Source organism: Onthophagus taurus, chromosome 3, assembly GCF_036711975.1.
Source record: "Onthophagus taurus isolate NC chromosome 3, IU_Otau_3.0, whole genome shotgun sequence".
NCBI lineage: Eukaryota > Metazoa > Arthropoda > Insecta > Coleoptera > Scarabaeidae > Onthophagus > Onthophagus taurus.
The window spans coordinates 26,970,564-26,982,531 of record NC_091968.1 but is presented as its reverse complement, the minus strand read 5'-3'; the positions used below and the strand labels follow the sequence as shown (position 1 = coordinate 26,982,531).

General features: G+C 29.9%; 5 protein-coding genes across 9 annotated transcripts in view; 2 read left to right on the top strand and 3 right to left on the bottom strand.

Annotated features, from left to right (window-relative positions):
- Nucleotides 1-2,611, bottom strand: part of LOC111419075 (gamma-aminobutyric acid type B receptor subunit 1) — a 127,440-nt gene extending 124,829 nt beyond the window's left edge. For all 3 annotated transcript variants that reach the window (XM_071195577.1, XM_071195576.1, XM_071195575.1), the window contains exons 1-3: nt 1,282-2,611; nt 225-375; nt 65-166 (exon numbers count right to left, since the gene is read on the bottom strand). The gene's annotated coding sequence lies outside the window, so the exon portion shown is untranslated. The remainder of the gene's footprint in view (nt 1-64; nt 167-224; nt 376-1,281) is intronic.
- A 1,140-nt stretch (nt 2,612-3,751) lies between these two features.
- Nucleotides 3,752-6,368, top strand: LOC111420710 (neutral alpha-glucosidase C-like). Its single transcript, XM_023053749.2, has one exon. The coding sequence runs from the start codon at nt 3,821-3,823 to the stop codon at nt 6,335-6,337; it is 2,517 nt and encodes an 838-aa protein (XP_022909517.2). The 5' UTR covers nt 3,752-3,820; the 3' UTR covers nt 6,338-6,368.
- Nucleotides 6,276-6,959, bottom strand: LOC111420712 (mediator of RNA polymerase II transcription subunit 22-like). The gene is made up of 3 exons (XM_023053750.2): nt 6,778-6,959; nt 6,510-6,723; nt 6,276-6,461 (listed from the first exon to the last, which is right to left on the bottom strand). Exons 1-3 carry the CDS (start codon nt 6,875-6,877, stop codon nt 6,356-6,358), a joined length of 420 nt encoding a protein of 139 aa, XP_022909518.1. The 5' UTR covers nt 6,878-6,959; the 3' UTR covers nt 6,276-6,355.
- Nucleotides 6,960-8,491: 1,532 nt separating this feature from the next.
- The window catches only part of LOC111419927 (ras-related protein rac-2-like), a 79,189-nt gene continuing 75,712 nt past the window's right edge, over nt 8,492-11,968 (top strand). Inside the window, exons 1-2 of the mRNA XM_071195573.1 lie at nt 8,492-8,612; nt 8,680-8,739. The gene's annotated coding sequence lies outside the window, so the exon portion shown is untranslated. The remainder of the gene's footprint in view (nt 8,613-8,679; nt 8,740-11,968) is intronic.
- LOC111420709 (monocarboxylate transporter 12-like) overlaps nt 9,272-11,968 on the bottom strand; it is a 107,196-nt gene continuing 104,499 nt past the window's right edge. For all 3 annotated transcript variants that reach the window (XM_071195570.1, XM_071195572.1, XM_071195571.1), the window contains 2 exons: nt 10,493-10,630; nt 9,272-10,307 (listed from right to left, as the gene is read on the bottom strand). In XM_071195570.1, the coding sequence (XP_071051671.1) occupies nt 9,643-10,307; nt 10,493-10,630 (803 nt within the window). In that variant the 3' untranslated portion in view covers nt 9,272-9,642. The remainder of the gene's footprint in view (nt 10,308-10,492; nt 10,631-11,968) is intronic.

Sequence of the window (11,968 nt, the reverse complement as noted above, 5' to 3'; positions counted from 1 at the left end):
AAAGATATTAAACGATATTAAATTCAATTTGGAACAAACAAGAAAATTAAACTTATATATATACCTATATATTAACTATAAATTTAGTTTCAGCAAAATTATTAATTCGTATTCTCACCTTATTAATTTATAAACCATAAATTCTTAATAAAACGTTAAAGTTTATCTAAAAGAAAAGTGGATTATTAATTTTTTATAGTTGGTAAACTTAAATTTGAACAAACCTTTATTATTTATCAAAAGATGGCAGCACCAAATTCGTATGAGTCAATTACAGGATCATGTAATGTAAAACTAGTTCAGTTAGGTACTAGTAGAGGTCTCTACAACTTTTCAATTTCGTTGTTTCAATCCCTGATGATGTTCTTGGAGAGGCTAAAAATATGCAAATTAAACCATATGACTTATTTATTGTATATGAAAGTCTTTGGCATTCATATAAAAACTTGAACCATTTAGTTAAGATTTTTTGATAGAATTTCGAGTGCTGCCTAATACATTGTTGGGGGTTATAAGCAAATATATTGCGAGATATTTAAGGCTATAATACTAAGTGATATCAAGAATGGTGATTTTCATTGAGTAGAGAAGGTTATGGGATTTAAGAGTCATCTGTAAACATGTAATCAGAACTAAGCTCTTTATAACCACGTCCTCGAGCATTGCGAATCGCGAAATCGATATTAGAATAAGGTCTCAATTGATTTAGAGAGATGGGATCTGATCTCAACCTTATCTAACATTCCTTTATGCTATAATTGACATTACAAAAAAAAACTTACGCTATAATTGCCACTACTAATTACTAAAGAAAACTTCACAGTATAATTAATGTTTGTAAACAAAACTAACCTTACCTAACATTTAATATATCAATTTTAACAATATATATCCTAACAATAATATATCAAATCGATTTTTTTAAATCTCCAATAATTTTCAATTAAGAAAGTTAGGTTATGTTTTCTGTTAAACTACATTCCCTAATTTAAGGGGAAAAATCGTTTACTGGAATCCATACTCACTTTAAACACATACTTTGGGAGTCCAAAAATGTGTTTTGGTGTTTTTTTCGCTTCATTTGAACTTATTTTTTTAATAAAACTCGATAATATTAGCAAGAAGTAAATCGACGGTTTTAAAATGTCAAATATGATTTAACATAGCTGATTAACGCTAGATGGAGTGAGTGTAAAAAGGGATCTTTTTTATTTAAGTTTGCTTATTTAAAATTTTTAAATAAAAATTATAAATTATAGTGATTTTAAATTAATTACGTACCATTTGCTTCGTTTAATAAATCAAATCGATTTTCTTAAATCTCCAACAATTTTCAATTCCCTTAAAAAAGTTAGGTTATATTTTCGATCAAACTCATTAAGTAATTTAAAGGGAAAAAATAACTTACTGGAATCTATACGCACTTTAAATTAATATTTTGGGAGTCTAAAAATGTATTTTGATGTTTTTTTCGGTTCATTTAAACTTATTTTTTTAATAAAACTCGATAATATTGGGAAGAAGTGAATCGGTGGTTTTAAAATGTCAAATATCATTTAACGTAGCTGAATAACGTTAGATGGCGTGAGTGTAAAAAGGTATCGTTTTTATTTAAGTTTGCTTATTTAAAATTTTTAAATAAAAATTAGAAATTACGGGGTAATTAATGATTTTAAATTAATTACTTACCATTTTTTTTGTTTAATAGATCAAATCGATTTTTTGAATCTCTAATAATTTTCAATTAAGAAAGTTAGGTTATGTTTTCTGTCAAACTACATTCCCTAATTTAAGAAGAAAAATCGCTTAATCGAATCCACACTCACCTTAAAAACATACTTTGGGAGTCCAAAAACGTATTTTGATGTTTTTTTCGCTTCATGTGAACTTATTTTTTTAATAAAACTCGATAATATTAGCAAGTAAATCTACGGTTTTAAAACGTCAAATAGCATTTAACGTAGGTGATAAACGCTAGATGGCGCAAGTGTAAAAAAAGGGTTTTTTATGATTTAAATAAAAATTAAATGTAAAAATTTGAAATTTTCTCCTAAACAAAGATTAATTTTCTTTCCTTTTATTTTCAAACAATATAATTTATTGAATCAAAGTTTTTTAGAAGAAAATTAAAAAATTGACGCTAGATGGGGTTGAGCGAAATGTCAAAAATAACATTTAAATGTCAAATTTTAATTTTCGTCTAAATGAAGATTAATTATCTTGTGTTATCTTAAAAGAATCATCTACTAATTCAATTTAAAGCTTAAAGTATGTGCTATGTTATACAGCGTTAGATTGTTGTACACCCGTTGCCGTTGTGTTATTTAAATTATTTATTATTTGTATGACTTCAATTTCATCAGTTAAGTATAATGAGAAAATGTGGGCCACTGACGGTTGATAGTGAATATTTAGGTAGTGACCAACATTGTTATCAATATTTTGACAAATTTTTATAAAATAGTTATTTATTTCCGTCAGAATATTGCTCATTTGTAGCTTCAAAGTCTACTGGCTTTATACTACTTGTGGTAGCTTTACTTTGAAGGCGATTTATTAGTAGTTTCAATTTCACCCTTTAATAATTTACAAAAATTGTCGTACGTTTCTTTATCAATTTTTTTATGCTTGTGGCTTTCGTACATTTGCCTTTTTATTGCTGATAGTGTTCTTATTTCTTGTGTAATCCACTTATTTTGCTTTTCACTAACGAATGAAGCAGTGTGTTGACTTGCATTCAAGTGCAAGCTTTTTAATCTGTGTAACTACTCCAGAATGTAGTCTCATCATTGCAGCAGCCCCGTCAGAACGTACACCTACACACAATTTGACGTCCCAGCAAATATTATTGACTACTAGTGCGTCTTCAGCTACTCGTCTAGTATCTTATTCAGAAACTTTGCTAGTGCCAAGACCTAGAAGAATTTGCCATTATAGAAGCAGAAGAACAAATTTCCGAGTTATCGATCAGCGAAATACTAGAAGGATGGAAGCTATTAGCTCAAAGCACATATATTTCAGTGTATCATAATCGCCAGAAGAACTGTCACAGTATTTTTCAACCAAAGAAGGTCTTTCATTCTGCAATAATGTTGATAATTTGATGCTGAATTTGTCAAAAACTCAAGCAGAAATACTAGGATCTACTAATTCTTCAAGGATGGAAGCTATTAGCTCCAAGCACACATATTTCAGTGTATCATAATCGCCAGAAAGAACTGTCGCAATTTGATGCTGACCAACATTAGATCATCAACATAACCCAGAGCGTCTTTTTGTCCACCCTGGCTGGCCACGCAGTCCATATGACAGAAACTTATGACAATATGATTCGTCTTCTTGACAAAATTCATTACAAAGTGTACAAATAGCATATCGGTGTTAACATCAAAGTTGTAGCAATTCTATTTGCTTTACTATTTCCTTACTGAGTGGGACTATAGAGGGCTATATATTCATGAACAAAAGAATATACTTGGAGTAATGGAACTTAATGAAACATTTTTACCCCCATTACACATAAAATTAGATTTAATGAAAAATTTCGTCAACAACAATTTCCCAATATTTCAAATGCAAAATTTAAAGGACCCCTAAATTAAACGTCTACAAGATACACAATTTGAAGAGACTTTAAATGGGTTATCAGCTTAGGAAAAACGATAGGAAGATAATTTTATGTTTGCTCTACTTAAGATTGTTGTGAAATATTAAAAATATCATGTCTAAACACTTCAAGAAGTTATCTTTAAGATGAAGATAAAAAGATTTAAAACCCTATAAAAACCGAATCTATTTTTATTCCAAATCAATTCAAATCATGAATCTTGCAATACAGTTACTTTATTTACTTATTTGTACCACTCAAATTTATGGTTGGTACACTTGTGATGATAAAACATTCTGCAGAAACATCCGGTACAAAGAATTCGGCGAATCTTCGTTTAAACTATTAGCCGATCATGCTACAATAACTCACGATTCCTTATTTCTCGATCTCGTCGATACAAGTCGAAATAAAACGTTTCTATTAACCGTGAATTGTGCGTTCGAACAAATTCATCGCTTCAACATTCAAGATCCAGAAAAGAGGAGGTTTAATCCAAAAGAATCTTTGCAAGAATTTCAATTTAAAGAAAATGGTAATTATATAATTGCAAATGATCGCATAATCACTTATTGTGGTCCAAGTACAACTACTTTATACGCGGATCCATTTCGAATTGAGGTTCATATATACGATACCTTAATAGCAACTGCTAATAATGATGGAAAATTAGTAATAAACACCGATGATGACGATGAATCGATTTCAATGGACTTTGAGTTTATGGAAACTGAACGAGTTTATGGGATTCCGTTACACGCGGAAAGATTGTCTTTGAGAAATACGGGACCTGGAGGAACCATCCCGTATCGTTTATACAACGTTGATCATTGTTGTTACGCCGTTGATTCGCAAGAACCACTTTACGGCTCAGTCCCGGTTTTATACGCTCATGGAAGGCGAAGAACAACCGGTTTATTTTGGTTAAATTCGGCCCAAACTTTCGTTGACATTCAAAATAATCCGGATACCACCAAAACTTTTTTTATTAGCGAAAGCGGCGAAATGGATTTTTACGTTTTAATCGGACCAACATTAGAAGAAGCAACTAGACAATACACTTTGTTAACGGGAAGTGCTAATTTACCACCACAATTTTCTTTGGGCCACCACCAAAGTCGTTATAGTTATATGTCTCAATACGATTTATTAAGTGTGGTTAAAAATTTCGATGAACACGATTTCCCCGTTGATGTTTTATGGTTAGACATTGATTACACGGATAATTTTAAATATTTCACGTGGAATTTCGACGCGTTCCCCAACCCCGTAGAAATGCAACAAACTTTAAACTCAACCGGACGGAAATTGGTTGTTATTATTGATCCCCATATTAAAGTTGAGGAGGGTTATTTCGTTTATGATCAAGGTATGGAAAATGGATATTTCGTTCATAACCCGGATGGAAGTGTTTTTACGGGGCAATGTTGGCCTGGGTTGAGTACTTATATTGATTTTAAAAATCCACATGCTCAAAAATGGTATTCGAACTTATTCGATTTGGATTATTTTCCAAGTTCGACGGAAAATATGTTTATTTGGAACGATATGAACGAACCGGTTGTTTTTGATCAAGATGAAGAAACAATGCCGAATTATCTCGTTCATTACGATAATTGGCTTCATAGAGATTTACATAATATGTATGGATTCCTTCAAACTTTAGGAACTTGGACTGGGTTAATGGATAGATCGTTAAATACGCGTAGACCGTTCGTTTTAACTCGGTCCCATTTCGCTGGAAGTCAACGTTACGCTGCGATTTGGACGGGGGATAATTTACCAACATGGGAACATTTAAGGGTGAGTTTTCCAATGTGTTTATCGGAAGCTTTAGCTGGGATTAGTAATTGCGGGGCGGATGTTGGAGGATTTGTTGGAAACGTGGAAACGGAGTTATTACAGCGATGGTATCAAGCTGGGGCGTGGTTGCCATTTTTTAGGCAACATTCCACTAAAGACAGCGATAGAAGAGAACCTTATTTATTCCCAGATGATGTACAAGCAACTATAAGGAAAGCTTTAAGGGAAAGATATGCCCATTTACAATATTGGTACACAACATTTTTTGAACATGAATTATTTGGTTACCCAGTTATACGCCCAATTTCTTATTACTACAACAATGATATAAACACTTTAGATATAGATGATCAATGGTTAGTTGGAAAAAATATTTTAATACATCCAGTAGCTGAACCACAAACTTCTTCAATAAACGTTTATTTCCCTGGTGGAATTGAAACCTTTTGGTACAGTGTAGAAAAAAATTTGATGTATTTTGGAGTAGGAAATGTTCAAGTTGAAACACCAATCGATTACACCCCCTATTTTTATAGAGGTGGAAGTATAATAACAAGAAAAAACACCCTTAGAAGATCATCAATTGACATGCAAAACGACCCCTACAACATTTATGTATTCTTAGACAACAACAATGAAGCTGAAGGCACCTTATACGTTGATGATAACATTTCATTCGATTACAAAAACAATAAATCATTCCTATATTACCAACTAACATACATAAATGGCATGTTAAATATGTACACCCTCGATGAAGACTCCCACTTTGAAGATAAAGCCTTTATCGAATCTATTCTTGTCTATCGCAACCCAAATCAATTTGAAGAAGGTACTAAATACATCAAATTAAGTACTGATAATGTTTTGATTAAAAACAATCTTAATTTGAAATTAAAATCTGGATTACAGATTAAATTATTGTAAAATTAAACGAGAAATAAATTATTTGTTAATACTATTGTAATATTCCTCCTCTAAATCGTACAAGTCTGCTGCTATATCATCCCGAAGTGACATTAATTTTTGATCACACTCAGTTTGTTTGGTCCTAAAAACAAATTAATACATTTATTGTTAAATAATTTATAAAATTTACCTAAATAATTTTGAATTTTGTGCAATAGCCTCATTAACCGATGGGAAATCGTTCAAAATTAAGTATTGCTTAATATCCGAGACGAGTTTCATTAAAGATTCTCCAGCACGAACGATATTAGCAGCCCTAACGTGCATTTCATAAGTATCTTGTTCGCATTGAGTCATCCTCGATAATTGTGTATCATGTTCTCCTTTTGCTAACTTTATCGTTTCTAAAAATCCGATTAATTTATAAGATAACCTTAATTGAGGTTATGTTTACTAACCTTCAAAATTCTCCAACATACTTTTCACATCATCTTTTAAACGAGTTCTATAAGATTTTAAAAGAGCCTCTTTACTTTGTGGGAGAGCCCGAGAAGACATTGCGGTTAATAATATTATATATTCTTATAAATTAATATTTGACAATCAGCTTTTTTTTACAATAACAAACGTGAAGTTGGATAATGGCGTTTATAGATAGTGGTGCCATCTTTTAAACAATACCGAAAGTTATTTCACTATATCCACATCATTTTTGGTTTTAAATTATTAAAACCAATTAATTTTTATAAATTATCGCTTTAAATTAATATTAAAGGTAACGAAAGATTATGATTGAAATGTAATTTTTACGTTGTTAGAATATATAGGTTAGAAATGTCATTTTTAATATCACCTTTAATGTTATTTTATCATTTAAAAAGTTAAATTTATTATTTGATAGCTTCGAAATGCTTTTTTAAGTTCACTATGTCGGGTTTTAATCTAAAAATTTTATTTTAGAAGCGAAATGTTACTTTTTAAAAACTAAATGTCATTTTGACGTTAATGTCATAATTAAATGTTGGAAATGTCAATGTCATAAATGTTCTGTTTTGTGTATTTCTTGTGTTTGGGCGATATCTATCTGAAACCTATAAAAGAGGAGGTCTACCATGTGCTAATACATATCTCTTGCTATTGATATTAAAATAGGCCACAACTACATTTTTATTTATCTCTTATTTTTCTTCTAAAAAACTTTGATTCAATAAATTATATTGTTTGAAAATAAAAGGAAAGAAAATTAATCTTTGTTTAGGTGAAAATTTCAAATTATTACATTTAATTTTATTTTTTTACACTCACGCCATCTAGCGTTAATCACCTACGTTAAATCATATTTGACGTTTTAAAACCATCGGTTTATTTCTTGCTAATATTATCGAGTTTTATTAAAAAAATAAGTTCAAATGAAGCGAAAAAAACATCGAAATACGTTTTTGGACTCCCAAAGTATGTGTTTAAAGTGAGTGTGGATTCCAGTAAGCGATTTTTCATCTTAAATTAGGAAATGTAGTTTGACAGAAACGATAACCTAACTTTCTTAATTGAAAATTATTGGCGATTTAAAAAAATCGATTTGATCTATTCAACGAAAAAAATGGTAAGTAATTAATTTAAAATCATTAATTAACCCCGTAATTTATAATATTTATTTAAAAATTTTAAATCAGAAAATTAAATAAAAAGGATCCCTTTTTACACTCTCTCCATCTAGCGTTAATCAGCTACATTAAATTATATTTGACATTTTAAAACCAACGATTCACTTCTTCCCAATATTATCGAGTTTTCTTAAAAAAATAAGTTTAAATGAATCGAAAAAACCATCAAAATACGTTTTTAAACTCCCAAAATGTTAATTTAAAGTGCGTATAGATTCCAGTAAGTTATTTTTTCCCTTTAAATTACTTAATGAGCGTGATCGAAAACATAACCTAACTTTTTTAAGGGAATTGAAAATTGTTGGAGATTTAAGAAAATCGATTTGATTTATTAAATGAAGAAAATGGTAAGCAATTAATTTAAAATCCTTAATTAACCCGGTAATTTAAAATTTTTATTTAAAAATTTTAAATAACTAAACTTAAATAAAAAAGATCCCTTTTTACGATCGCGCCATCTAGTGTTAATCACCCACGTTAAATCATATTTGACATTTTAAAACCAGCGATTCACTTCTTCCCAATATTATCGAGTTTTATTAAAAAAATAAGTTTAAATGAATCGAAAAAACCATCAAAATACGTTTTTAGACTCCCAAAATGTTAATTTAAAGTGCGTATAAATTCCAGTAAGTTATTTTTTCCCTTTAAATTACTTAATGAGCGTGATCGAAAACATAACCTAACTTTTTTAAGGGAATTGAAAATTGTTGGAGATTTAAGAAAATCGATTTGATTTATTAAACGAAGAAAATGGTAAGCAATTAATTGAAAATCGTTAATTAACCCATTAAATTTTCAAATAAAAGTTTTAAATAACTAAACTTAAATAAAAAAGATCCCTTTTTACGATCGCGCCATCTAGTGTTAATATAATCACCCACGTTAAGTCATATTTGACATTTCAAACCACCGATTAACTTCTTTCTAATATTACCGAGTTTTATTAAAAAAATAAGTTTAAATGAAACGAAAAAACCATCAAAATACCGAATACTTTTTCAAATTTGTCGACATGATGAAAATAGCAGTGTTATTAGCAATTATTACAATTTCCTAAGTGTCAAAAACTGATTTAGTAAGTATTATTATTATTATTAATACAAGACCTAGAACTAGAATCATTCGGGTTTAGCCACCTTGAGAGACATGCAGCTAAATCTACTAACACTAGAGCTAGAAGTTTTGAGAGATGTGTGGCTTACCTTTTTCCAAGCAAGAGCTCGCTGGGGCTAAGTCCTGTAAATTCACCATACAAATTTTTGATGGGTTAAGAAAGAAACAAATATAATTTTTCTTAATTATTATTGTTCAAGTCTTGCATATAAATTACTAAGATATATAAACAGATACACTACACATTCAAAAAACATTTAACAATAATTTATTGTACTCATTTTTTTTATTTCTTCATTTTTAAATAGTTCTTAAATTAAATTATTATTTATTTACAATATAGTTGGGCGGCGTTTGACGAATGAACCGATTTCAACCCTTAAAAGACTTCTTCATCCTTGAACTCACATTTAAATGCCTCCATTAAAAAAAAAACAGTCTTAAAATCCAACTCAGTCCATTATTGTTATTATTTTTTTGCGGATTACATGAGGTAGTCTTAAAATGGCAGTTATTCGTTGCAAAACAAAAAGATTTTTGTGCTCAAACGGATGATTCATCAATAACTGTTATAACCCGGTTCGGGAAAACCTTCCATTTATTATTTTTCGCCCCCAATCCATTTTCTTCTTCAACAACTCCGTTTTCTTCGGATTGACTCCCACCGTTTTTCGGCCTCGCCAAAGACCATCTTCTACCTTTTCTATCAAGTATCACAGGCATTTCCGCAATTAAATTATTTTCAAATTCGCTCAACATCAAATAATTCTCAACTTTGTTACATGAAGTGATACAATCTCCGATGTAATCTAAATCGTCAAGTAAGTTATCGGGTAAATCCATATCCGCAATTCCTTCTTCTGAAATACATGTTAGTTCCGGTTTATCGTTCGAGCAAATTATATTTTCTATCAAACCACCCGGTTGATGGTTCGGCATTAAATCAGTTCCTAAAACTAAAGCTGCAGCTGCTGCTCCGGCTGTAACCCCTGGTTCGTTATCACCGTCTTGAGTAAAAGATAATTTTCTACGTTGAGGACAATTTTCGGATACGCAAAGATGTTTCGTTCCGTTTTCGCGAGTATGTTTGTGACGGGTTATGTTACGACGGTGTAAATCAATTAGGAACAATGTTAAACTTCCTACTAAGACGCATGTTGAACTAAAATAATAACCAGCTCGATCTCCACAACGTTCATTCATATAACCTTAAAAGAAACAATAAAATTAAAACTTTTTGTTATTTTCCTGAACAAATCAATTCAGTTATTGGTGCTCGAAACGGAACCTATAAATCTCTAAGAATCCCTTCTTGGACCGGATATCAAGTGGGGAAAACTTTAAGATGCGAAGAATCATAAAAACTTATCTCATTTTAATTATAATTTCTTACCTGAAAATGGAACTCCGATAACGATAGGAATTGCTTGAGAACATTGAACGAATCCCCAAGTTCTCGCAAAATTTCTTGCTCTCACTCTTTCATAAGTATACATTTTTAATGAGTAGTGATAACCCCCGCAAAAAATTCCTAAAAAAAATATGCGTTAAAACAAATTAATTGGACCGCGTTATAAAATCACTTGACTAAGCGACATTTTATCGTTTTTAGAGAAATTCTAAATTCGTTTCTTAAAGCTAGAACGAGAACTAGAAACATTCGGCTTTAGTCGTAAAAAAAAAACTTTCAGTTGTAAATTTTAATTTTATTATTATTTATCTTCATAAAATAACCTTTAAAGTGAATCCAACTTGACGCAACAACTAAAAAGTTCGAACTTTAAGCTTTTAATTTTGATATTTGTCAACTTCATAAAAAATCCTTTAAAATGAGTCCAAACTCGACATATTTAGCTTTAATATTAATGGAGATACAATCACTTCCGGTTTGAAACGTCAACGTCAATTTTGGCATATTTATCATCTTCATTAAAAAACCTTTAAAATGAGTCCAAACATGATGCATTTATCTCAAAAAACAAAAAAGTTAGAATAAAAAACATTAAACCTGAAGTTAGCAACAATGAAGATTGCAATTTAATTTTTAAATATTAATACCAACCTTAATTTTTTATTTTTTTATTATGTTTTTGTTTTTGTGCCAAATATTAAGACATTTTATAAAAATTAAGAATATGTCAAAATGACATTGACATTTCAAACCGGAAGTTGCTTATATCTCGAGTAATATTGGAATTAAAGGTATCATGTTTGCATTCATTTTAAAGAATTTTTCGCGACGATTACAAATATGTCAAAATTGACGTTGACATTCTTAACCGGAAGTTGATCATAACTTCATTAATATTGAAGATAAATATGTCGTGTTTGTACTCGTTTTAAAGGATTTTTAATGAAGATTACAAATATGTCAAAATTGAGGTTGGCATTTTAAACCTGAAGTTAGTTATCGTATAATAGACAAATGGACGACTTCATGGTGTTCTTTCATGATGTATTCTTTTAAAAAAACCTTTAAAATGAGTCCAAACATGATGCATTTATCTCAAAAAACAAAAAAGTTAGAATAAAAAACATTAAACCCGAAGTTAGCAATAATGAAGGTAGCAACTTAATCTTTAAATATTAATACCAACCTTAATTTTTTATTTTTTTTTATTATGTTTTTGTTTTTGTGACAAATATTACGACATTTTATAAAAATTAAGAATATGTCAAAATGACATTGACATTTCAAACCGGAAGTTACTTATATCTCGAGTAATATTGGAATTAAACGTATCATGTTTGGACTCATATTAAAGGATTTTTCACGACGATTACAAATATGTCAAAATTAACGTTGACATTCTTAACCGGAAGTTGATCATAACTTCATTAATATTGAAGATAAATATGTCGTGTTTGT